This window comes from Corvus kubaryi, unplaced genomic scaffold, assembly GCF_017639235.1.
Source record: "Corvus kubaryi isolate FWS band 111438036 unplaced genomic scaffold, C.kubaryi_AGA036_p1.0 37357, whole genome shotgun sequence".
NCBI lineage: Eukaryota > Metazoa > Chordata > Aves > Passeriformes > Corvidae > Corvus > Corvus kubaryi.
Window position 1 is genome coordinate 13,264,551 of NW_024581117.1, and position 26,977 is coordinate 13,291,527.

The 26,977-nt window shown below is 41.9% G+C and overlaps 1 protein-coding gene across 34 annotated transcripts in view; it reads right to left on the bottom strand.

Annotated features, from left to right (window-relative positions):
* ANK3 (ankyrin 3) overlaps positions 1 to 26,977 on the bottom strand; it is a 345,762-nt gene that overhangs the window by 134,800 nt on the left and 183,985 nt on the right. For 33 of the 34 annotated variants that reach the window (XM_042033312.1, XM_042033316.1, XM_042033317.1 and 30 more), the window contains exons 2-5: positions 4,940 to 5,041; positions 4,376 to 4,474; positions 3,879 to 3,977; positions 384 to 482 (exon numbers count right to left, since the gene is read on the bottom strand). In XM_042033312.1, the coding sequence (XP_041889246.1) occupies positions 384 to 482; positions 3,879 to 3,977; positions 4,376 to 4,474; positions 4,940 to 5,041 (399 nt within the window). Of the gene's footprint in view, positions 1 to 383; positions 483 to 3,878; positions 3,978 to 4,375; positions 4,475 to 4,939; positions 5,042 to 17,773; positions 17,840 to 26,977 lie in introns of those variants that run through there. The other variant, XM_042033315.1, reaches the window with a different exon arrangement.

Genomic DNA, 26,977 nt, shown 5'->3' on the forward strand with positions numbered 1-26,977 from the left:
AGAGGTGAACAGCTGCTCTTGCCTTATAGTTGCCGCCCTTCTCACTGCTCACTATTTTTACTGAAAGCACAAAGAACTTTTATATTATACACACAGCTTCCCTGTGTGAGCACTTAACCTGAAAGATTAGCAGTTATGACTAAGAACACATCTATATTTAGAACTGTCTCTAGTTAAAGTAATTTTTTTTAATTTCAGAAATGGCAAGAGATAGTTTAAATTGCTGAAAAGCCCATAACTCTATTCATTAGCACACTTCACAGAGACAGCTTTTTATTAATCTTTAATTTTGTATTTAAAAGACTAGTTTGATATACTCTGGCAGAAATCACTGCTGAAGCACATTTTGCTTTGTTCATAAAGTGTGAAATTCAAACTTTTACCTCTGTGGCAAGGCTTTGACTGGCACCATTGTCAAGAAGAAACTTAACAACCTCCAGGTGGTTTTCTTGGGCTGCCATATACAGTGGAGTGAAGCCATTCTGAAATACGAAAACAAAAGTGTTAACACCCCACAAACATCTTATACATACCACAGATCTGTCAAATGAGGGCAGATTGGGTGAAAAGCAAAAAAACTGTTAGCTCACAGACCAGTTAATGGCATGATCTACACTGGCTTAAGTGAAGATGGGAGAAGGGTAATATTTAAAAGGACACAGAGGAATCTTTCAGCTGACCAGATACAATTCCCACAGCTAAGCGAGAACAATTCCTTTCATATCTGTTGTGAAGTTAAACTAAAAATCAGTCTGGACAGATTATTTGGTGGCAATGAGCTCTGATTCCTGATAGCCACAGCACTGGAAATGCAAAACGGGACAGGGAAATACAATACAAGTCTGTAGTGAAAGCAAGAGCAGTGACTCTTCGGAGTAATCGACTTTTTTTTCCTCTTCTTTCCATTAGCTTTGACTTCTCTTTCACTTGTGCCAGCTACTTCTGCCTTCCATCTCCTCAAAGAGCTGCCTTCTGAGCACAGTCTGCTTGTGGGCACTGAGCTACTTCATATTTCAGGCACCAGGAGATGTGAGGATCGTTGGTTCTCAGCAGTTTGAGACAGAGGTTTAGCAGTGTTCCTGACCACATTAGAGCATCTCTCAAATTATGCTTACGTGAGTGATTTCTATCAATGCAATACAAGTATTAGAAGCTACAGAGTTTAACTCATTTGTTGGTGAATGCCTTCCTCTTACAATCAATGCTTCTGTCTTTACCTTAATTGTAAACAGGTCACAGCCTGTCAGAAATAGAATTTTTTGGGATTAATATTAAAGCAATGTATTTTTTACCTATTGTTCTAAGAATTTCTGAAATCTCTGCCACAGTTAGACAGGATAGTGACCTAGATTTTGCAAAAAACAATGGGGCTGAAAAGAGATGAGCTGAGGGAAGTTTGGCCACATATTTACATCAAACAAAAAACTGGGCTCTGGTGAGAGGTAGGGAGACCACAGCTTCAGACCTATGGCAGTGAAATTGGGCTGAGCTGTAGGAGCGCAGTGGGAACAGCTGAGAGGCATCTGCCAGTCAGAGCAGCGGGGCAGAGGGGCAGGGCACACATCCAGCACCGGGCACAGGAGAGCACAGGTGACCCGAGGCCAAGCACGCGGCCACGCTGGCAGCAGGGACAAAGAGGAGGTCACAACAAAGGACAGCTGCAGAGGAAACGGATGTTTGATCCAAGAGGAACTTTACCACCAGTGAGACACCGAGCAGCTGTGAAGCCACATGTTTACAAGGCCTGCACAGGCAGCAGGGCCTGCTGCTGTTCCAGGACTTTGATATTTTGATCTCTCTTCAAGAAAGCATCGCTACAAGCACAAAGAAGGGGTTGAAGGGCTCACAGAGCCCAAGCCCAAGGCTAGCAGTGTGTTAATGCACTCTCCAGGACAGAGGTTGAACACTTCAGTCACCATACAGTCAAAATTGTACTTAATTAAAAAGAAAAGAAGCCAGGAAGCACTCGCTAAGGTACCTCATATGTCACACTACAAGTTATTACAGTGAACAGCAGTCTGGCATTTGTCCCCATCATTTCATGGCATACTCTGTATCTATTTACTAACTCAGCTAGAAATAAAGATTAATTTTTTTTTTTTTTACTTTCAAACATTTGCTTTTAGAAAGGAAGTAGGAAACACCACCTAACTGCTAGTTTCATAAAACAATTAATAGGCAAAAGTTCTCAGGACCAAATATTATTAGCATTTGGAGGCAGAGCAGAACCTTTTCTCCTATGTTGAATTTTGTAGAGTTTTAAACATCTTTCCACCCCATATTTTACATTTTCTTTTCTCTTTACAAAGAGGCTGGAATTACCAGAAAGCCACAAGTCTGAAAAAAGCATTTTGTCTTCAGTAATAATAAATAGCCCTTAGAAGAAGTGTAAAATTCAGACTCAGCACAAATTTACGGTTTGCTTTTTGGTTTTTTTTACAGGCAGGAAGATTTGGTTGAAGAAGGCCTAACACTGGCACTGTTAGCATGGAAGAGCTGTTACCTCCAAGGAAAGAGGAGAAAAAGCTCAAGGGAAGCTCAATACCACAGACAAAGCTGGTCCAGGGGCAGTTTGATAACAGGGAGCACCAGGGACCTCCTCAAAAGACAAACCCCAGCTGGGACATCTCACTGCCAGGTATTGATGTGGAATGGCCAGAAGATGTGTTACATGGGTGTTCCAAGTAAAGACTTCAAAGGCCTCCATCATGGGGTGGGGGAGAAACAAATCTTTAATTCTTTTACGTTAGCAAAGTAAGAGTAACATGTGGCAAAACCTTAGGGTGTATGGACAATGCAGTTATATAAGATGTTTACAGTCTCAGATTATTTTTAGTTTCAGGGTTGAATACACAAGTTCTCAAACACAAGCAGAAAAGATTCTGTCAATTCCATCTTAATTTCTTTAACAGGAAAAGCATAGCTAATATTTCTGCTTTATTTTACTTCTTAACAGCCATGGGAGATTTTACCTAAAAATACTTTTTGTTGTTGTTGTTCTCTTTAAATTTAAGTTATATGGTTCCAAATATTGCTGTATCAAGCTAGTATAAAAGAGTAAGAAAGAAGAACTGAGTCATTTATTTCTTTCATTTAGGTGAAAAACCCATGAAATATAGACCACAACTAACTAACTAACTTCTTGAAACAGATCCCGTTATTTTTTGTTCCTATTATTTGAGAGACCAATAAAAAATCCCACCCTCCTCCTTTAAAATGTAATTTTTTTAAACAAACATTTATTTTCATGCCCACATCTTTATAATACAGAAAAATGGTAATCCTGGGCCAGATGAGAAGACTGTCTCTTCTCTGACACTGCCTGCCAGCCCCTGAACAGGGAGAACAGGAACAGGGTGGCTTGCAGGACACTGCTGGTCCAGCTGCCTAACTTTCAACAATCTGTAGTTTATGCATTGTTTGAGCCAGTGATTCTCTGTTTTGTTTTACTGCTGTGCTTGTAGCACCAGCGCTGTTTTCTCGTATTTCAAATTCTCTATAGTTGACCTAAACGTTCATTCAAAGGACTTGAACCAAACCTACAAACTCTGCATATGCCTGCAGTACCTCCTTGTGCAAGGAAAGGGGATGGGTTCAATTAAGCCTGAGACAGTGAATTATGTGAAACAGGATCCTTTGAAAACGTTCTCTCCCACTCTCCTGTTCTATCACCGTCTCTTCCAGCTCTAACAAGCAGCAGTTTGTAGGACACTCCTAGGGCAGATCTGAGGTTCATCTCACTGACTATCAACCCTACTTTCAAGAGCCAACATTAACACAGTAAGATCTACCAAATATACTTGCTAATATCGGAGTTTCTAGGAGAAGAACAATTTTAATGTCAGCAAAGTTGTTGGTACAGGGACATACGACTGTACCTGAGACTGTGCATTGACATTGGCCCGATTCGTGACCAACACTTTGACGACTTCTGCTTGTCCAGCGAGGGATGCTATGTGCAATGCTGTGTTTCCTTTCTGGAATTAGAGACAGTGACACTTGAAAAGGGTACAAAACCTGAGCATGAATACATAACAGTACAATCAAGAACACCTCCCACTTTAGAATATAGTATTTCTTGCAACAAAATACTCTTAAACTGAATACTGTTAATGGGTGTGTTATTCTAGAAGACATGGCATGGACAGAAACCAAAACAGGAATCCACAGTTTGTTCAGGAAATCTCCTCCCTAGCAATCTGTGACATTTACTATCATCTGCTATCATTGTTTCTATTAAACAATTATTGAAACCCCACCCTAGCAGTGGAAAATGGGCAATTACTGCTGCAGCACAGTCTGTAATCACTTGGCCAACACCTTGTGCACAGGCCAGCAGCGTGAACAAGGGAACAAGCAGATAGGCCTGACTGACCTTTGTGGCCGCATCCACACTGGCACCTCGCTGGATGAGCTCAGAGACAACTTCTACGTGCCCTTCTTTGGAAGCGAGATGGAGAGCATTCAACCCATTCTGATTTAAAAAAGGAAGGGGAAAAAGAAAAGCAATTAGAGGGATTACCAAAGGTTTTCCAGTTTACCAAGCAAAGAGGAGACAAATTATTATTATCCCACTGAGAGGACTGCTTACAAAAAGCTACACTTAGGTAAACTTTACAAGAGCTAGATTATAAGGACAGAGTAAGAATTAAGTCAAGATATACTGGCTCTGGGGTCTCAAGCTCTGTGTACTGTTCCATGATCTAATGCAATACAAACAGAATGAAAGATAAGGTTGAATAGCACATTCTCCAAGTGCAAGTGAAATGGTGTCTGAGTAAAGGGTTAAAATAAAAAGTTTTCATTGGGTAAGATATGTAAACATGGTTCATCAAAACCCACAAAGTTATCTTTGACATGAAGTTCAAATATAAAGAGAAATTTGAGCAACAGTGAGAAAGGTATTTATCCAGAAAATTTGACCAAAATATTTTTCAACCTGATTTGAAATGTTGATGTCCACTCCATTTTTTAAGTAGTCAAGAGCTTTTTCCAAGTTGCCAGCTCGAGCTGCTCTCAGGTAACTTGCATTTGTGTCAGACTACAAGAAAAAAAGAAAAGTCGCATTAGAAATTAAGGCACAGTATAAAACCACATTTTGGTGGCAAAGGAATTATTAATGATACAACATATTGTACATCCACTTAACTAGACACAAAGATCCCAAACCACCTTATCAAATGTGGGTCAAATTCTGAGCAGGCAGCACGAGGCTCGACTTCACTCATGAACATGAATTATGGAGCACTGTCTCACACGCAAGGCCAGCAGCCAGGGACACATCTGGCACCCAGCATGGCACACAAACAAAGGGAAGCTCAGCACTAGCCTGCATGGAAACCACGCTGCTCTTTCCAAAGGTGCCACACCACTTTCAGTGTCCAAGCTGAACAGAGCTGACCAGTGCTGTGAGAACTAACATGAGAGATTTAAAAAAAAAATCAGAATACTCAACCTTGAAGGACTGGATTAGTGGAATTAAAAACCCCATAGTGCTACAAATGAACACATTTCAAAATCTCATGTCTGCTAACATTTTGGTTTATTTTCTCCATTCTTCATTTTATAGTACATTTTATTGACAACATCTGTCTACATTCAATGAAGAAGCCAGAAATCTCTAGGTACAGTGCCATTACATAAACTGCATTTTCCTTTTTGTCAGACTTCGCATTAAAGATAGCTATGGAAATTTACTTCATGATGACTTCAGCTTTGAACGTAAGGACAGCAGAAATGTTGGTTAAGTCAGGAAGGAATCACTGAGAGCAAGTCCCATCCCCAGAGGGTTTTAACAAGTTATGCAAATATCCACGGAGGACAGTTTAGATAATGCTGATCCTGCCTTGGAGCAAATGGAATGAACTGGGTTAGCTTTCAAGAGGGACAAATCACATAATCTTTGATTTTATCTGTGCCACAGCTTTCCCTGGCATGTTGGGCAGTCAACACATTTTTTGTGCCCTCTTCTAGATTGGTATAGCAGGAATTGTCTGGGTTCTTTCACTCTCAGTATCATTTCATCCCAGGCTTACATCATTGCAGCTACCAGTGCATTGTAATCTTTTCACATTTCGGAAAGAGTGCAACAACTACCTTTAGACTAAACAATAAAGGTTGTGAGTGCTAAGAGGAATACAAAGCACCCTGGCACCAAAGCTCAGTTACTTATCTGTTGCTCAAATATAAATATATACATTTTAATTCCAAATTTCTGGATTGCTGTAGAGTTTTCTCCTCTCCTGTCGATACAGCCACTGCAAACTGGATGTTGTGTTCAAGCATTGCTCCAAGCCCATGGGGAGCCATTTTCATGTGCAGGATGAAGCAATCTTGGGCTCGACAACACCGAAATGGTAAGTGTGTAGGAAATCTGTTTTTCTCCTTGTACCCATACAAGCTACAAGACCATTTCACCAGTACTTCCACTACAACAAGATCTCACTTCTACGAAGAGGACCATTACTTACGAACCAATACTTATGAACTCCCTGTTTTCTCCTGAGTTTTGCACACTTGGTATTCCACTTTGCAGTGACAAGTCACCAGCTTACATTCTTCCCTGCTCTTTATCGCTCTTTTCCAAGCATGCCACACTGATCATCACAAACCAGCTTCTGCAACGTCCTTCCAACAAAACAGCCCCCAAATACTGGTGTTTGGTTAAGCTTCACCAAAAATAAGGTGCTGCTGCAAAGCACACGGTCATAACTGTAAAGACCATGGGGAAGAAGAGCTGCCTTGAGAGCTGCTTTCATTTGGGAGATCATCTGAATTGTGCAATGCAGATTATTACAGGAGACAGGTCATATTCTCAGTGCTTAGCAACAGCAGTCACTGGGGTAAAAAACAGGTCAGCATTTTATCAGCATTACTAAAGGTATGAGGGAGGACTCAATAGAGCGGGAGCCTTTTTGTCAGAGGGCAATGGCATCTCTGTTTGGCACAGTCAGCAGGGGGACAGAATTAACATCAGCTGTTTACAGCTGCTCCTGGGTGGGGAAGGGATGTGCCAGAGCAGCTCGCTCTGGAAAATCAGATTCCGCCAGGCGCATTAATACACACCAGACAAGGAACGCTGCTCGTCCGCAGACACATCCTAATCCAATCTGCTCAAACAAAATGCAGGGGGAGAGGCACAAGGAGCAATAAATAGCTGATAATCACGTTAATCACTAACTACAGTTTCACTGTGGAGGGAGAGCAATGTCTGTGTCTTTTACAGAGTTGGGCATGACTTTTGGACTTAAGGATTCTTGGAAGACTTAAGGACTCTTGGAAGCACTTGTTCACTAACAGGAGGAACGATAAAGTTCAGGTCACAGTCCCAGCCTTGAGGCAAAATAAAAATGTCTCAAACCAAGCTATCTCAGGTGCTGCTAAGTGGTGCACAAATCCACTCCTGAAATCCCTCAAGCTAACAGCAAGTCCTCCTTTGCTAGCCATCCCTCAAAACTCACTCCAAAACAGCTAAAAGTGTCCAGACACGCCACTGACACCGGCAGCCAGGCTGCCATCCGAGCAGTGGGGTCAGTGTGGTGCTGGGCCCAGCATCCCACTCACCTTTCAGCCTGGACTCCTAGTGCTCAAGCACAAGGGCACTGTGCAAGAAAAGCAGCACTGACACATGCAGGCATGACACCAGCAACTGGGAAGCACTCAGAGAAGCTGCCTTTAACAGCACACTGGCGATGACCCAAACCCTCCCTCGGTTCAGCTGGTCTGAGCTGGCACTTCCAGTTTCCACCTTACTGGTTTCCAGTTACTTGAACGTGATGTGAGCCAATGTGTGAAAGTGCATGAACTGCCTTAGCAGCCAGAGTGGAACACATCCCTGTGCTTTAAGAAAGGGGAAAACCTTTTTTTTCTGGCCTTGGCTGAAGGTCCAAAGCCCTCAGATGGGGTTAGCTCACCCATTCTGGGCCACCATGCACAGGAGCTTTGAGATTTGCACAGAGGGGTAACAGACTGAGGGTGTACAATTATGCAAGAAGCTCAGCAGGGTTTCTGGGATTCTCTCCATCCATTTCCACCTCTGCCATAAGCAGAAACAAGCAGTAACACTAGAGGGAAAACAGGGACAACATTGTTGGAAACCAAAAGCAGTTTCAGCCTCTCTAAAAGCAGCATTGCCATGGCATGACTTCAGACCTGCTCAGATAGAGGAGAGACTTTCAAGCCACCTTCTGCCCTGCAAAATGTCTTGAGTACCCCTGCTAAGGGGTAAACTTCCAAAATCAGGAGAACCAATGAACACTCTCCATCCAAAACCAAAGGAATTGATCAAAAACATCAATCCACAACTTTTATGTTTCTGAACCCAAAATTTCCCAACTTTACATTTGTATTTTAAGCCTAAATTTGTTGGGTTTGGTTCTTTGTTTTTAAATAGCTCAGTAGAATAGAAAAACGTTATTTGCAATTGGCACTGTTTTGTTCAAAAAAGAGCATCTTGGAGTCCCTGCTAGAGCCTGTAAATTGCCTCAGCGTTACAGTCAGAAACAGCACCAGAGCTAGGCTCAAATCACTGGAGGATTTTAAAGATCAATGAAGTGTAAGAATAATGTTAATAATTATTTTTCTGGATTGCCATCATTCCTGGAAGCCCATCTCAAAGACTGATAAAGGACCTGCTATATGAAGTGCATTAACAGCCACAGTAGGGGGGAAAAGGGTTTTGGGTTTCCAGCCATCGCCCAGGACACCCATGTGCTCCTCTCTGTGGGCAGTTCTTCTCCACATGCCCATTGTCACCTTCCAAACCAGCTGGTGTTGGAAAATAAGAACCCCACACAGACATAGGCACTCTGTCTACAGGACATTCCCCCACCAGACCCAATGCCTTTATTCTTCAATACTAATTAAACTTCAATATTCCTGAGAAGCATTCTGGATGCTTGCAGCCTGTTCAGATCCCTTTCTCTTCTTTTGTAATCAATCCAAATACGAAATGAAGATGAAAATTGGCTTTTGATTCTCCGTGGTCTTAACAAATATCAAGAGAACAACAGGCATGGGACATACATCAAAGCACCCTGAATCTTAGATGCTCTTGCAGTCAGCCACAAAGATTGAAGCCCTTCCTGTGCATTTGCACTGGATCCCTGTTGTCAGGCTGTGTCCCCAAAGCCTTTCCCTGCTCCCTCATGGGCTTCCTGTGGCTACTACCTTTTCAAATTCTAGATGCAGATTAAAATTAAAAATCAAGATTCTTACAAGTGTTTTAATTCTTGGAGAGACAAACTTCAGATCCCGTGCACAGCATTTAGCTCTGGAATGGTTATTCAGAGAGTATTTAATAAACAGTGGGTTTATGGGAGTACCAGTACTGATGAATACATAAAATCAAGCTTTTTCTTCACAGATGGAATGATTTCTCCCCTCTCTCCCCATACTTTCTTGGAAGAAAAAGGGACTGTTTCTAGTTTTAAGAAATGTGCAAATGCAGATGACTGGCTACTGAAGGCAGGTTTTATGCAATGTGTATTTCTTTTAGATTTGTGTATTTCCCTTTAACGTATGATGCTATAAAAAAACCCCTTCTCTAATGTACAGCAGGCTGATGAGCTTGCAGACTGCAGGCTGCCTGCAGCACACAACAGTTTTCCAGTCTGGAGCTCATTTTCAACAGCCTTCGTCCCAGGGACATCTCAGGAAAGGGCTGAGGCTGAATAAGCTGCGCTGGCAGCAGCACTCTGTTTGCCAACCCTTCTTTACCTTATGGTCCCCTAGTTCCACCACAAGATGAAGACTCTGTGGTGCACAGGGACCTGAGAACTGCTTCCCCATTTTGAGGAAAAGCTACAACAGTTTAAAATATTTCTATTGCAGCAAAGACTAACTCCTAAGTCACTTGGATATTACCTTAAGCCTCCAGAAAATGCTGATGCTGACTCACGCTAGCAAATACATATTCACTCTTTTTCTTCAAGTGCTTCCAGCGAAGTAAGAGACTATTTATCATGGCTAAAGATGAAAACTATTAGAAAATTTGCACTGACTGTCAATCCAGGGTCTGGCCCGTTTTTCCACTGCACTACAGAGGGTCCCTTAAGAAAACAGAGAATACCTATTATTGAGTGAACCCTTGAAAGTGCAAAGCCATTATTTTTAACGTGCACAGGCCTCCTCCCATATTGGTGGTATTTTATTATGCTCATCTCTCTTTCCTTTGTGTTCTGCTTACAGTGGCCTCTTTTTCAGATTAAAAATCCAGTCTTTTTCACATTGGGAGCAGGGTTTTGTTTTTCACTCCATCTTTAACAGTAGCTGTTGTGAAGGGAAACCCCCAGCAGGTTCCCATTGTGCCAGAGCAGGATGCATTCTGGCTTGAGTCCCAACAAAAAGATGCTAACCATGCCTAACATTTGTTGTGGGGAGAGGCAATGACCTCATTTTAAGGGATGAACTTATGTTACTTCCATTTGGAAATGTGCTCAACAAAGAGAGTCTTACAGCAGCATGAGGTGATCTGAGGAAATGGGTGATAACATTTTTGCTTATTTTTGATAATAGTGGGCTTACTGCAGCCACTGGCAATTTTTCTGCAGGAAAGCTTAACTCTGATGGGCACTAAGCATGACGCTGGAAATGGGAGGACCTTGGCATTGCTTAGATTTTGCTCCTATGCTAATTTAGAATTTTCCTCCAAGCAAATGTGTTACCCTCACTTGGTAAGCAACAAAATTTTATTCCAAATAAACTACAGCAGCCAATTAACAGCAGTGTCTGAACCACATGAAATAAACCAGCCACATCACTGTCATGGGGAGACTCTTCATCTGTCCTCCAAGAGGCTCTAATCCTTTGTATCTCCCTGCTACCTTTTAACTAAACCACTATTAAAATTTTCCAATTGTATCTTCTTTATTAGAAAGGGGGCTGATTGCACTGGATGAATGATGTTCTCTGTGCAAACAAATACTCATGCTTTACATCCCATACTACCGTATGCATTTCTTCTGATAAGGATGTACCAGCCTGGGGCCAATTGCTATCATCCTCAGCTGTGCTGTTAATTACCCTTCAGAGACATGCTTTGGGGATCACAGCCCGAAACACCACCTCAGGGCGGCAGGAAAAGCTCCACTCCTAGTGCCTGACAATTCAGAGGACGCATCTTTTGGCTAGGGAAGGCCAGCTGTTTTGAACATGATTGCAAAAGAGAAACAATATAATTACTAATCAAAACCCAAACGAATCCCTCTAATTGTTTGCCCTATCACACAATTTAATCATCAACTTTCTTTGATCATATTATTGTATTGAGCAGGATAAAGCAGCCAAAGATATGATGCTATTTGGAATGTCCCCATAAAGGGCCCTATTCCAACACGATAACTTCAGTATGTTTTCCACACGCTAAAAACCATGCTGGTTTTAGGCTGTGCAAAACTTTCTTCATGGTCTACCCTCGTGGAAACTAAAACTTCTTGTATTTCTGCAAAATTTGCATGTGAATCTATAATCGACTGCATTTTCAACAAGTGAGGATCAATCCCTGTACAGCAGTCAATCTTATCATGCTTGTAGAGAAAAATGAAACATCTCCTGAAATGTTTGAATGAAACATTAAAGCAGTTCAAAACAAGAGCAGAAAACTCACTTTAGGTGCAGCTCCTTCCTTCTAGAAATCTTTGGCCAAACCAGGAAAACAATCATGAAAACAAGTAAGCCTCTTTCCTTGCCAGACCACAAGACAAAGTGCAGGTTTAGTATGAACCATTTTCAAGATCACTTGCACCACTCGACCTCTTGGAGTCTGTCTTGGCAAAATGCTGAATATGCGCCCCGTTCCCATGAAAAATGAACCACTTGTAGTGGAAGGTGGTTCAAAAGGACCCACAGCCAGAGATGTCAAGGCTGGTACATCCAAGAACGTTTCACAGCTTCCAGTAAAGAAGGTGTTTGTGGCTGCCCTTAACAGCACAGAGAGGTCTAGAGCACATTGTTTGCTTGCAGTGACAAACGCCTGCTGTGGAGCTGTGATGCAGCTTGCTCACTGTGTAAGTTGCTTAGACTTTGTGCATGCAGCCTTCTTCAGTCAGTCCTGTGACTTGTGACACCACTAATCCCGCCTGGGTGTCTTTAAATGCCTGAATGACTGCTTCCTAAGAAAGCTCAAGCACGAGATAGAAAGGAAAACCAGCTGCTATTGTTTTGATTCTCTACGAATAGCAAAGGGGGTTGTGATTTCCAAGGCACAAAAGACACAGAGCTATGGCAAACTCTTGCCTAACATTCACATTTAATATCTGTAATATGTTGAACATAATATCCAAGTTGAAAATGCCCCTAAAGATGTCATCTCTACTTTATTTACTTGCCAACATAGATACTCAACAAATACAGAATAACTTAACTGCAATTCTATACAAAATTATGATCTGACAACCCAACCAAAACCATCTGAACTGAGACCAAACAGAGACACAGTTCAGACAGGAGGTGAGGGTCTACACTATTTCCGTACACTTTGCCCATTTGCACAGATGAAGTTTTGAGATTTTTGAAACACAGGTTTCACGTGCCAGCTTCACCTGAAGAATTTATGAAAACAATTACTGGTATGAATGTATTAAATTAGTAACACCAAAAGCAAGATCGAGGACTACAAAAATCAATGTACATCTGCAAAACACAGACAAGCTTTCTAAATATGCAAGAACAACAAAGTACAAGAATAATTTTAATGGGAAAACAACATAGAAGTGTATAAGAAGACTGTAAAAGTCTTTAATACTGACTTTTCAGCTATCAGACTGCTGGATGAAAAGACAAATGACAAGGTAAATTGGGACACACTGTTGAAGACCCTAAAACTGGCAAAATCCCTGGTTTCACCAGTGAATCACTGTACTCCATGACAAGTGACAACCAGGGTAAGAACCAGGCCCTTTGTGACCAACTCACATGTATAGGCAATGAAAAGGATCTGATGCATTAAAAGGCAAAAGATTTGGGCATTTCAAATTCAAGACTCATTCTCCAGGCTGAAGGTCTCAGCTGCTAGAAGTTTATTTCAAACTCTGGGAAGAAACTTCTGAACCCATAATGACTCATCTCTCACTCTCTTAAGTTTTCCTACCATACATTTACAAGTGAAAAATCCCTGGCTTTCATAACTGCTACCACAGTCACAAAGAGCCAGAGAAGGGCTGGATGTGCTTCGAGGGCTTCTTCTTATGTTTATATTCACCTGAAGATAATAACTCTCTCATACGTCAAGCTAGATGAGATGCCATTGATCTCCTCCCTGCTATTTTTCTCTCAGAAACTGACTATCCAATGAGCAAGGAGATAATTTCAGCACATCTCAGGCCCAAGTTTAAAGCCACTTCCATGCTAAAGTTACATTCTTCAGATCCCTGCATGAATAATACCAGCCAGTCCACCTCCTCTTCTCTTTGTGCATCTCATTTTAGAATCAGGACCCAAAAAGAAGAGGAAAAGAATTCAGCAACTCTTGTCAAAACATTTTGTAAAGGGTTTTTATTTGTCTATAATTTCAGATGGGGAAAAAAAAAAATCATATCAACCTACATGAGATAATACTGTTGATTTTAGGGAGAGAGATTTTATTTCATACCGAAATATTAACATAAATATGCTTCAATCAGATGTGGCGAAACTCAAGTCAGGGGAAGTGCAATGAACATAAATTTTCCCTAAAAATACTGTAGCAAATAAGCTATAGAAACTATAGACAAGCTACATAATCTATTAAGAGTTTTCAGTACCATGAATTCAGAAATTTCTACTTAATGCCTGCTTTTGAAGTCAACTTTCATTTAAAACCAAATTGATTCTGCCTTGGACTTTGAAATGATAACTATCATTACACTGAATGATTGTTTGATAATAACTGGTCAAGCCATTTCAGTAGTGGCAAAAATATACACAGGCACACACCAATTTACCCGGCCAGCACTGCAAACCCCACATATAATTACAGTTTAGGGTTTTTTAGGCTTAAAAGGCATTTGAATGGATAGCTTAAAGCTATCCACTAGACGTTTAATTTTTCTTTATTTTTGCAGGGGACATACAGTTTAGGATTCTTACAAGAATTACAAACCTTTATCAGTTTATGAGTGCCAGTGCATTGGTTTCCATAGCAGGGATTATGACCTGTATCAGGAGTAAAGAACCTCTTCCAATTACACACTTGGACACCTTGTTGAAGAGCTTCTATCTGGAAAACTCCACATGGCTGATGTGACAGACAGAGAACCTGAAGGGCCAGTGGAAATTATCTAAAGAGCTTTTGGGTACTAAGAGGACTCATGAGGCAAGATTTGCAACACAGCCATTAACTTGCTACCAGTGTGTTCTGCAGGGCCAGTTAGAGGCATCCCATGAGGTCTGTCGTAGCAACCTCAGGAGAGCTTGTAACATTTACAGAACCACCTGTCCTGACACCTCTTTGTAGACCTGCTGTGAAATAGATATACCCTGGTACAAGAAGAGAGAATCAATGGAACCAAGAAACCAAAGGATTCAAACATCCTCCTAGAGCCGAAGACTGACTGAGGTAATTTTGGTGGTTCAGGAGGAAAAATACCTAACTAGCACTTCCCAAGCTCATGAGGGCAATTTCACACAGGAGAGTTAACAGTCCTCAAATGCAGGAGCAGAGCAACCTGCCAGGAAACAATTTTAATCTTGGCCTGGGGATGCATGAGACCTATTGGAGAATACCATCAGGGAATACTTCAGGCTGTGCTGGCTTAGCCGTGTCCTCCTACAGGAGCTGCAATTCCCTGCTGACCACAACCTGCCATAGCTTGTTTTCCATTTCAGTCTGCTGTTGTGGATATGACCCAGTAACTCCAGGCCCATTTTGTAACCCACCACACCTCTGAAAACCACAAAGGCAATGCAGAGCAAGCCAGAGTAGATGTTAGACACACTGCTGCAAACACTGAGGAAAACGTGCCCCTTTCTCCCGGGCGTGGTGCCGTGGGACACGGCCCGCACGGAGCTGTGGGGCTGGGCACGGGAGAGCCACCGGCCTCCGCACCTCCCTGCAAGGCCTTTCCCCTCCTCTGCCATGATTCAACACTGACATTCACCGCTGTGAATCTGTGCAACGGCGTGGAAAGGTCTGTCGTAGCATTTGTTGGGGCTGTCTGGATGAAATGCATTCAGTGGCGTGCGCAGCAAACGTAAATTAGTTTACAACTGTTTTGTTCCTCACTCCACGTGTTCCAGGTTTGAGGATGAGCTCAGATTCCAATGGGAAAAGTGCTTTTTCCAGCCCAAGCACCAAAATCTGTGAGCAAAAATCAGAGCCCTGCAACTGTTATCTAAATTTAAACTCTAGTTTAAAGCTCTTAAGTCCTGTCCTAACTCTAAATACAAAATTCTATTCTAAAGCAAAAGGAGGGATCTAAATCACTGCTGGGGCAAGGGCAGGACCAGCATTTACAGGTATAAACAGATTGAAAACAGTGATGTAACAGAACAACCCGAGCTGTATGGGGTCTTTGAGATCAACAGGGGGAGAAAGAAAACACAGAGCTCAGTTTTATTCTTAGAGTGAGAGAAAATTACCAAATATACAGATAAATCACTGCAGATCAGGTGATGCCATTTTCACACAATGACTTTTCAGTTACAGAATTGAACTAGTATTTTTTTGGCTTTCAAACCATTGTGCATTAGAGAGCCAGGATTCTGCAGAACCACAATGATGAATTGATTAGCTCAGGAGAGACTTCAACTTTTTGAACAAAAATATAAACAGCAGAACTATTAAAACATTTTTCCTCACCTTGACCAGATTTGTTAATTTATTTTAATCCAAAAATTACCACTTCCTCTTAGCATCAGAATGAAATGTGTTTGAAAAACACGTAACAGTTTAATCAAATATAATGATACAATACTAATGAATTAAACTTTCTAAAGTGACCTAAAAGACTTTACTGCTACTATATTTAACAGACACAGATTTAGAACTAGTTTTCAGTGCTACCATTAAAGTGAAGATCAGTTTATCGCAGAAATAAGCTATGACCAACCACACCAGCCCTATACAGTGAATCATTTGATGACAGAATGGTCCATTACTGTACAATGTTAAAGTATCGCTCCTGAACAGCAAATTTACAGGATAAACGTGAAGTAGAGCTTGTTTCTCTCTTGCACCTCAGATACTCAGGGCAGCCTATGTAAGATTTAAGTATGTAAGGAATGAAAACAAAACTTACCATAAACATCAGCAAGGAAAAGCTTACTGAACAAATATATACTGTGCCCCTTTCCACTGCTAAACTCCATTTCAAACGCTGCTACACCTTCCCCAAACAACGTATATATGAACAGAAAGAGCACTTTCTATACAGCTTGTAATAAAGCCCTGTAAAGCAAGAGTAAATACCATTCTGGTGCAACACAGAGGGGCAGAGCATCCTGCAGACCAGCACATTGCCAATGCCACGGCTGAGGGCAGACGATTTTCAGCTCTCTCCACTCTCCAAACTGTTGCACACAGAAACCGGAGGGACTGTGTCTGTCAGGCTCTGTGCTGCTGAGGCTCATATAAAGCATCGGCAAAGATGTTTATCACCACGAAAATGGATACTATTGTGCTAAAAAACCCAGGAGAGAGTAAATAAAACTCTCGGGACTGAACAACAGAGAGTTTAATCAAGTACATAAAACATCTGAATAACGAAAGCTTCTCTTACAAAAAATTACTTCACAAAAAAATCTCCCCAGTAAATGTTTCCACAGTTTTGAAATTACTGGTGGAAATAAGCTTACGGACAAGAACATCTTCACTAGAAAACAACCAAAGTTTTCAAAGATGCTTTTTAGCAGGGAACAACATCCTGTCCTGTGCTGACAACAAGTAAACAACAACATACACATTTAAGAGAACTCACTGCAGTATTTTTCTCAGAGCACAAAGCTATTGCTGACATGGAAATTAGCTTTAAACGGCTGTGTTCTGGCATCAGTAGTATCTCTAAAAAATATTGCCACTGACTGACATTTCCACAAAGCTTGGCACTCATCAGTACTAAAAACACAAATCCACTTTCCTGGGAACCTGGTTTTTTAATTCTGCAGCAGAGTAGCCAAGAGAAGAACTGTTTTGGCTTTGCAGTTTTTAACTGATGTGAATAACCCAAGCTGTTGAAGACCCTCTGAACCTAGTTAACAGAGTATAGGGAAGTCCTTTCACAGCAGCTTCTTGAGGAATTTTTAAATCCCACAGGGAGCACCTTGAAGGTCACTGGGAGTAAGAGTGATACGGGTGCCTCCTTACAAGTCACTACTAGTACACTACCACCACTACAGCTGGCTCCTCTGGAAGTTTAATTGACCTGTGGATTGTCAGTATAAGAGGTGTATTATTTGAAAGATACACCTTAAAAGCACAGATTTTAAACTTTTTTTCTAAATACGCAAGATTGGCTAAGCGACTTCAATTGTTACAAATATTTGTGTTACTTAAGGCCTTGATCACAAGAACAAAATGTTACAAAATGTTTGTGCAACTTTAACCAGCGTCTTCTACAGAGTGTTCTGAACAGAATGCAGCCACTGGCAAGACAGAGAGAACAAATAATTGCAATATTCTATTTGACTGCCACCTCAGCCTACACCGTAATCCAGCCATCAGAAAACAAAATACACCAAACAATCCAAAACGTACCTCTGCCTACATCCAGCTTTGCCTCAAACAATCAAAGACTTAAAACACTAATACAAGAAACTCGATATGCAGATTTCACTCATTTCAGAATCCACAAATGCTTACTTGTTCTGGAAAGCATTCTCCCTCTTCCACTGCCATTTTCTGTGGCCAGATATGAAACCTGATGACTCAATTAGTTAACACTTTGGACACTGCACCATTGCTAAAAATAGCAGCCTCAGGAAGTGCTTTCTTTCTTTTTTTTCTTTTTTTTTTTTTTTGAAGGAACTAAGCACGGTCACTTGTTACACTTCCCTTGGCTGTTTAAATGGCAAAGGACAAGTGATCAGAAGACTATTAAGTTAGTAACAGAGCGTGTCCCAGGATTCCTGGCTCACTTACCATATTTGCTGCCTCCAATCATTCCCCGTGTATGTAATCATGATCTGTGGAATACCCAAAATAGCTGCAGCATCAGCTGATCAGAAAACCACTGCTGCTTGGAATCACTCATGAAACAAGCTTTTGTCATTCTGCTTATCAGCTCTTTCTAATGCAGACTACTTTGAACTATTTCTAAAGGCAACAATAACATCATTTTACACTCTGTGTGTTTTGAATACCACATATGCCTGCCTCCTACTCCGTGGTAATTTTATATTTATTCAGATTTTCTGATGACTAATTATGATAGGTTTGTGTCGCTGGTTCTAGAGGCTGTTTTCCTGAACTAAAAGGCTGTTCTCTTCGTACCTCAAGTTCCTAAACTAGAGAGATTAAAAGCAGTACCAGAGCAAAATAATTTTGCTTCAGAGGAAAGCCCAAAGAGAGGTTCCTGATTTTAGTAAAGCAGACTTCTTCCTTTTCAATGGAAGTTATCATGAGCAACAGGAATTTTCTTCATGCTTCCTTACAGTTACTTACATCAGGAGTGGCTTTAAAGCATGCCCACCTTCTGAGAAAGGAATATTGAAATCTCTTCAATTCACCACAAGCTCCTGCACAGCATGCACTGCACTTGCCTGTTAAACATCTCACCTCACACCTGTGAGCTCAGCACAGATATTCACTGGCACAGAAGAACAGCAAAGGGGAAGTGGAGGAAAAAGTAATCGAGGCCTAATATTTTGGTCAGACAAGATAGGCCTAACGTCTCATTTGTTGATGAAAGGAAATAAGCTGTATGTAAAATACTACTGGGATAATTTAAGTTTTCCAGAAATACATCTCCATGTTTGCATCAACCAGAGCCCAGCCACAAGGCAGGAGCTCTGTGCTCTTGAGCTTAAACACAGAACTTGTTGCCAATTATCTATGTAGACATCTCTGTATTCAGAAGGTGCAAAATTTGAGGCCCTGGTGCACAAGCCATGCACTCAGGTGGATCTGGCTTGAAAATACTTCATTAGTGTCACCGATGATGCATTCTATTAACAATCACCCTGTGCTCCTGCACATTTTTGCTGATGGCATTATAGCATCCATGACTAAGACCCACTTCTGCCACTGACTAAATACAGAGAAGCCAACAGCTGTCTGCAGGGTGGAGGAACCTCCTACCTTGATTTAAGTACAAAAGGATGACCAAGCCAGTTTAAATGAATTTACCTCATTGACATATCTGCACAGAGCTCCCTGTGGCAGAGATTTCAATCACTACCCCACAGCTACCTCAGCAATGCTGTTACTGCAAGCCACCACAACAAAACAAAGTATCCTGTACACTCAATTTCTAAAACTGAACAATTTAGCATTACTATTAGTTTTGAGAATGTTAATTTCAAAACAATAAATGCAAACATCCCAGTTCTAGAAACCCAAGATCACAGGGTTACTATCCCGTGTCTGAATTTTTGTTTCTAGCCAAAGAGAAGCTGGCTCTGAATAAAATCCAGGTACCTAGATACCTTTCTTCTGCCTTCGAAAAGGCGCTTGAGAACAAGGAGAAAGGAAATATGATTTCTGTAAGGGGATTGTTGGGGTTTTAGGAGCTCTCCTGGTTTTTTGGTTTTTTTCTGTTAAAGGAATTTCCCCCCATACATGTTGCTAGGGGAACAAATGGCTGGGTACTTCAGAAAAACAAAAGAGCTGGCTACTTTTTTGTTTCACCTGGGTGTGTACTCAGTAAGTCTCTGGCGTTTGGACAGAGAGGGAGTCTGCTTTCTTCGGCTGCTTTTTTTTCTGCTGGAGAAGCCCCGGGATCCCCAGCCCGCCTTCCCTGCCCCACTGGGAGCTGGGCCGTGGCCGCCCTGCCCCACTGCTTCGAGCCTTCGCTGCGTTGTAGCCGTGCTCGCCCTGCCTGCCCCAACCCCGGGGGGTTCCCCGTTTGGATGCATCGCATCTGCCACCCGGGATTTGTGCTCATCCCTGCCGCTCCAGCCTGCTGTTCCCGAGGGTCCGGCCAGACACCGGGATCGGCTGCCCAGGGGTTTGTGAAGCCTTTGTTCCATCCCTTCCCGGGATCCCAGGGCACCGGTGCCGCGTGCTCCCCGAGCTCGCTCCGGAGCGCCCCCTGCAGCCGCGGGGGAACCATCGCACCTGCCCTGCTCACCGGGAGCCGCCAGCGCCCCTGCCGGCTGCGAGCGGAACTGCACCCGAGGGGAAAGGGCCTGACAGCCGAGAGGGCTGGCACTGGGTTTGTGATTGTTCGCTGTTACTGCCATAGTTATTGCTGTTTGTTTGACTGGTTATACACATATAGATATATCATAGTAAAGAACTGTTATTCCTATTTCCCACATCTTTGCCTAAAAGCCCCTTGATTTCAAAATTATAATAACTCGGAGGGAAGGGGGTTGCATCTGCCATTCCAAGGGAGGCTTCTGCCTTCCTTAGCAGACACCTGTCTTTCAAACCAAGACAGGGATTCAAGGGAATCACACGAAGTTTAAAACTTGTCACATAGCTCTCTTTTGTAGGCGAAAGGATTAAACTGGGCAGTTTTATGGAAACTGACAATTCCCTGCAGAAGAGCAAGCCCACTGTGGGGTGGTGCCCCACGCCCCCGGACTGCAGCCTCCTGGCACGGGCTGTTGACACAGAACTGCCAATCCCGAAGCCAAGCTGGCAGTGGAGAAACAACGTTTTTAGGGACAAGGATTCTCTGCTGTTTTACTGGTGGGCCATCCCCCTGTCCCTCAGGCAGCCCAGGGCCATGGCCAGTGCCAGCACGGTCTGGGTGCCAGCCTGCTCCCTCCAGGAGCGCCCCGACACCGCTCTCCCCACACACTGCCTGCTCATTTATTCTGCTACAGCTACTGTGCTTTTCCACTTGCCGGCTCTTGGCCTTTGGAGCTCACGTCAGTGACACCAGTGATGTCTGACACCAGTGGATGACTGACCCAGGCCACTGCCTATTAACCTCCACAAAACCGGCCTGGTTCAGGCTGTGACATTCCCACAAGAGAAGTTGTCCAATTCTCTCTCCATTAATTTTAAAAGAGCGACGTTCAGAATTACAAAAGAAAAGCACAAAGAAAAATTAAAATCTGCCAGCACCAAAAATTCATCTCAGCACATTCATCCATCAATTCAGCTCTGATTACTGACTGCCATAAATCATAGTGACACTGTATTTTTTTTTTTTAACCTTGTGAATCAGTTTTAGAGCATTCAGTATGATTTCTCACATGCATGCTATTAACAAAGGGTAATAACAGAAAGGCTCAATACTAACGGCAAAATCAATTTCTTATAGATTTTGGGTAAAATTTCCAGGATCCTTTTATTACTTTGCATTGTGAATTACATGATCTGCAAATTCCAACAGTAATTCTTAGCTTGGGAGAAAGAAAGGGCCTTGGATACAATCCTGTAATGAGTAGATATGCAAGGAAAAAAACATCTCAACAATCAATCTCCTCCCCTCTTTGAAAAAGAAAAAAAGCAACAAAACCCCTTTACAATCTCATTAAAATGGCAGATTTGGTACAGATGGAGAATTCTTTTAAACAGAATAGTGGAAATGTCCTTTTACATTATCACTACGCTGCTCCTCGACCAGATGGAGTGCTTATGATTACTGGCTTGGAAGCGACGTGCAAACAAAGCAACACATGGCAGAATTTAGCAAAAAGAAAAACAGGGTTTGACATGAGATGCAAAACAATATAAATAACTCTCCAAGAAAGGGAAAGGCAAGCTGAAATAGTTGAAACCATAATCTGGAGTTACTGGTCCAGATTTTGCAAAGAGAAAGAATTTTTTTTTTTCCCTGAAACTTCAGACAGTTCAGAAAGATCAAGAGTCAGCTTTAGAACAGGAGTTCTAAAGACACAGACCCCTGTGCATGGCTAACAGGCTTTTACAAAGCTACTATCAAGATAACATTTGCTTAAATTTACATTACATTTACTCATTTATCCTTTAACTGTTGAAATTGCGGGCACAGAGAATGCGCAGCCACAGGAACAAAATTCAGAGAATTCAGAGTTATAAGGTGCCAAAAGGATCTGTGTGAATTGTGTATTACTTTTTTTTAAGTGTCTGTTCAACCACCATCCATTACGTTTGCTATACTGCCATTCAAATTACGCCAGCTCAGATCATCTGCTAGAACATACACAGAATTAGAATTCTATAGCCAGAAGCATATGTTCTCTCTCAATAATGAAAAAAAAATTAAACATAAAATGAGGATAGGAAAACAATACTCCAAATATTAAATAAGTTGAAGTCACCCAGCACAATATTTTTTTCCCAAAAATGTGCCGTATGTTCCTGTGTCGTCTATTGCTCTTGAATAGAAAGGATCTACCAAATCTGTAAATCCTTTAGTTAACTTTTTTCCTTTACTTTGACAAGGCTATCAGCTATCACACAGAACGAAAACCAGTAAATTCCGTAACTTCTGTTACAAGATAGTTAAAATCTCTCTTTAAAGGCTTTCCAAATGAGTGAACAGGCAGCCTATGGTCTCACCCTATTCTTCTTCAGCAGCACATAAGATCAAACCTCAAAGACTGCAATGCAATCACTTTTAAAGGACAGCCTGCAGTAATTTTTCAGAAGTCTCCAAACCCTTCCAAACAGCACACCTCGAAGCCAGCCCTGCTGTGACCTGTGAAATTCAGCCCTTTACAGATACTCAAAAAGCTGCAGAAGACACACTGAGGCACTGCAGTGTTTACTCTGCCAGGGCCCGCAGCAGCTCCTGTTCCCTCACTCCCAGCACTCCCCAGTAAACGCCTGTATTTTTAACAGCAAGGCAAAGGGCTCTTGGGATGAGGAACTAAAATAAATGATACACGCAAAGTATGAGTGGTATGCCCACAGCATCTAATCCACAAATCCGCTTCAAGTTCCTGTTCTTAACCCTGTATTGTCCCCTTAAGATATCAGAGTAGATTAAATGTTTCCAGTCTGCCCTGCTCGTCAACTCCCACTTTCTGAAAGAGCCCTTTTTGTTTCATTTTCATCCATCAGCTGTGGTTTTCATGCCCAAGTTCTAAAGCCCCTTTAAATTCCAGTGACCCTCGGACTAAAACATAACCCCGTGCGCTGGGAATAGGAAAAACTGTGACCAACTGGAATAAAAACTGTTAGCTAAACCCAAAAAAAGGGACCAGAAGTCAAATCACGGCTTCCACCACTGAGACTTCAGCAATTTCTCTTCCCCCATCAACACATTGCCTCAACATGGAAAAGCATCTTCCACCTTGCATTGTAGAGAAATGTGATTTTGCAAAACCACTGCCACAGTATCACAGAAATCCCACAATCAGCTGCTGTGTGAAAATAGAGGTTAAGATAATACTTATCAAGGCAACTTCTTGCTGTCAAGACCACTCTACACTCTTCAGATCACAAAGAACTAAAGGGAGCAGCAGAGCTTCATTATATCATCCTGTAAGCATCAAGAGAAGCAGCTCCAGCGAAGCCAACTAAAAGCCCTTGGCTTTATTAAGATTTCTTTCCCTCCCACTGATCACCCTAGAGGACATCCATGTCATTGATTTGCTCTGGACAGCACCTTTGGAAAATACCGAGGTAATAAAGCTGCAAACTGGAAGAAGTGTTTACACAAGCATTGTGATGTCACCTGATTGACTCCCGAGCAAATTGACTTGACACTATCATGCTTGAAAAACAACCAGTAAAAGCCAATTAGGAAGGCAAGAAACAAAAGGCAGAGACTCCAGGCAGCCTTGTGTTTAGTCAAACCACAAACCTCACATGAACTCTCGTGGAGATGAGGAGAAGAGCAAGGGCAAAGATCTATATATGGAAAGCACAAGGAGACATGGTATCAGATCTTCCTATATCATCTTGAAGCATTGCTGATGTTTGCAATTTCTCTGCTGATTAATCAGATGGCTTGTTGCATGCCGTGCATCTTGTTCCAAGCCATACTGAGAACTGGGATTTTGTACAGACTCAGAGCAGCACCTGCCTTGCTCCTTCTCTGGCATACCTCACCGACGCATAGGTTTCCAGAAAGTAAAGATTCCTTGGATATGAACAGTAGACCTCAGGATTTTCTCTAAATATAGAACTTCTGTTTGTTAACAGAACATAACACTGGTGCACTTGTGAAATTGGTGATCTCCATAGGCATGTGAACACACAGATGGGCACATAAAAATCACATGCAAACCTTATTATTTCACCACAGCACAAGAAAACAATGAACAGAGGTAACTTTTTAATTTTTTTAAGAATATACAAAAAACCTAGTTGAAAGTGTTAGAGGAATGTTACACAAAATATACCATCCATTTGTATATGGCATCCATGTGACAAGAAGTTGGCTCAGGCTCACTTAGTCTGGATCGTATTTCTAGCAATTTTCAATATTCCATGACTGCTAGGAGCAAAGAATTAATCATTAAGATTCATGGTGACAACAGCAAAGTATTTCATCCTGAAGTTAAGCACCAGAAATGTGACCACTGGCAAATTAGCCCTTCCAAACACTCTGTCTCTCTGTTGTCTATCTTTTAGGCTCATTCAGAACATTACCATGATATGAAGCCGCCAAACTGCCAGATGGCTTCAAAATGTTCAGACATGACTTCTGCACAGAAAAAGAAATTTCTATCATGTAGTATGTTCCAAAAGCAGCAATTTTTTGGGATACTGACAATTGAGTGTCTACAAGACCTTGGCCAAAAAAAGCCCCAACTCATTATTAAGATATTTGACCATGCAGCTTGATCCTGTTCATTCCTCAAGGACCACCTAAAGGAATAATTCAAATGAAAACAGAAGGAGGCTTCATTAAGAGAGAAATACAGCAACAATAGACAAGTGCATCTGCTCAGCACAGGCACATGAAGGTGTCCAACACCCTGGGAAATGAGCACAACTGAGCACAGCTCTCATTTAGTGGCTAAGTTTCATTTCTAGATGGTGTTCATCTAGGGTAGTATTCAATAAAAGAAAAACAGAAACACTAAACTAACTGTAACTAATCCCATGAGTCCATTCTCAAATGCAGTGGAGACAATTCAGTAGAGCAATATTATGACCAATGCTTTTGAACGACATTTAGCCTGTTAATCCAATAAACAGACTATGGCCACATGATTACACTGTAAAAATGTGTGCAGACACAAGGTAGAACTTTCATGAGAAGACTAACATGAGAATAGCTTGCCTAGGATTTCTAATATGTGCAGAGTTAGATTAAAAAATAGAATAAAAATAAGAAATTGGAAGGAAAAGAACAAAGACAATTATGGATGAAGGTAGACAAAGGGAGTTCTTGAAACCACACCTACCCCTATTTCCAGTGATTCTATGACTTACTGGGGAGTCTGAGCCCCTCTGCAGGCAAGCCACACTCAGGGTCAGTCACAGTGGGAGATGCCACTGAACAGAAGTCCCTGGGCAGGTAAAATCCACCTGAGCCCTGCCCCCAGACACTGCATGGGAGAACACGCTGCTCTCACAGGCCCTCAGTGCTGTTTTCCAGGGCTCCGTCAGGACTGAGGGACCTCTCAGCCTTTACCAGCCAGCATTTCAAAGCACTCTAAAATTTCTTCAAATTACACTTTGGAAGGACTTTCCAGGAAAACTGCAAGTTTAAAATTTCTCATAATTGTTACAAAGATGCAAACCCAAGATGTTACAATGCAACGAACCCAAAGAAAATTAGGTGAATGTAACTGTGGTTCAATTCAGCATCACTCAAAAGTTATCCCTAAGTCTCAGTATTAACACAGCCCAACTGCCAGGACACAAACTAGTCACCAATAGCCAAAAGACTGCTGTAGAGCAACCACTCACAGTTATATGGTGCTGTTCCCAGTTAAAAAATTAACCAGTATATGTGGTGCAGAATGACTAAAATCTAGTTTTACCCTCCACTAAGTTCTCTGGTCAATAGGCTCCTCCTTTCCTAAGGCACTATTATTTTCTAAGAAAGTGTGAACCAAGGGGAAAGCACCAGGAGTTACACAGTCTGAAGTGCACTGTTGCCCTTAAACACAGTCACAGCAAAATCTCAAATTATTTCTGAACCTTCACTCTGAGCTCTCCAGTTACACAAAATCAAGGCATGGACAATTTATAAAGCAATACAGATAAACTCACTGAATTTTCAGCTTCTTACAGGGTTAGTGTTCTGATCAGGTACAAAGTGGGTTTTCTCTCAGAAACCCCACACTGAAATGTCTGGGGAACAAATACAAGCAACTTCCACAACCTTTTCCTCCCAAATATTATGGTAGGGCAGTATCACTGGACTTCTATTGCCTCAACTTTGCTATTGCAACAGGGCCAACACTGTGAACAGAGCTTTCCAAGAACACTGGGAGCATTCAGATGTAATAACCTCAAGATGCCTTAGACCAGGAAGCAGTAAACATTCTTGTGCATTGGGGTTATGCAGGAATTTCCCCAAAAGAGAGGAAAAGCAGTAAAATGAATAAAAAAGTGACCTCATCAAGATCATTTCTGACATGCTGCTGGGGACGGGGACAGCTGTGCAAACTGCATTCCAAACAGGACTTCTATTTGTCAGCACAGATGTATAAAAACGTCTCTCAGTTGTCACTGGAGTGCTGGCAGCTTGGCTAAATACTAATGCTGTCCCTGGAGTGCTGCTACTGATTTTGTGTGCATCACACACGAGAGCCTGGCCACAGCTAAGATGCTTTCTGAAGTTGCATTAGAACTACAAAAGAAGTGAAAAGGGCAGCTTCAGAGACTGCATCAATCCTCATATGGCTCCCCAGGAATTATGGATGGGAGGGCGAGAGGAAACTGCAGAATACATAACTCCTGATGTTAGGCTGAGCCTTCCAGATGCACAGGAATTCAACATCGGATTATAGTCAGGTGTAGTGCAATACTTTCCAGCTACACTGCAGGTATATCAAGCTA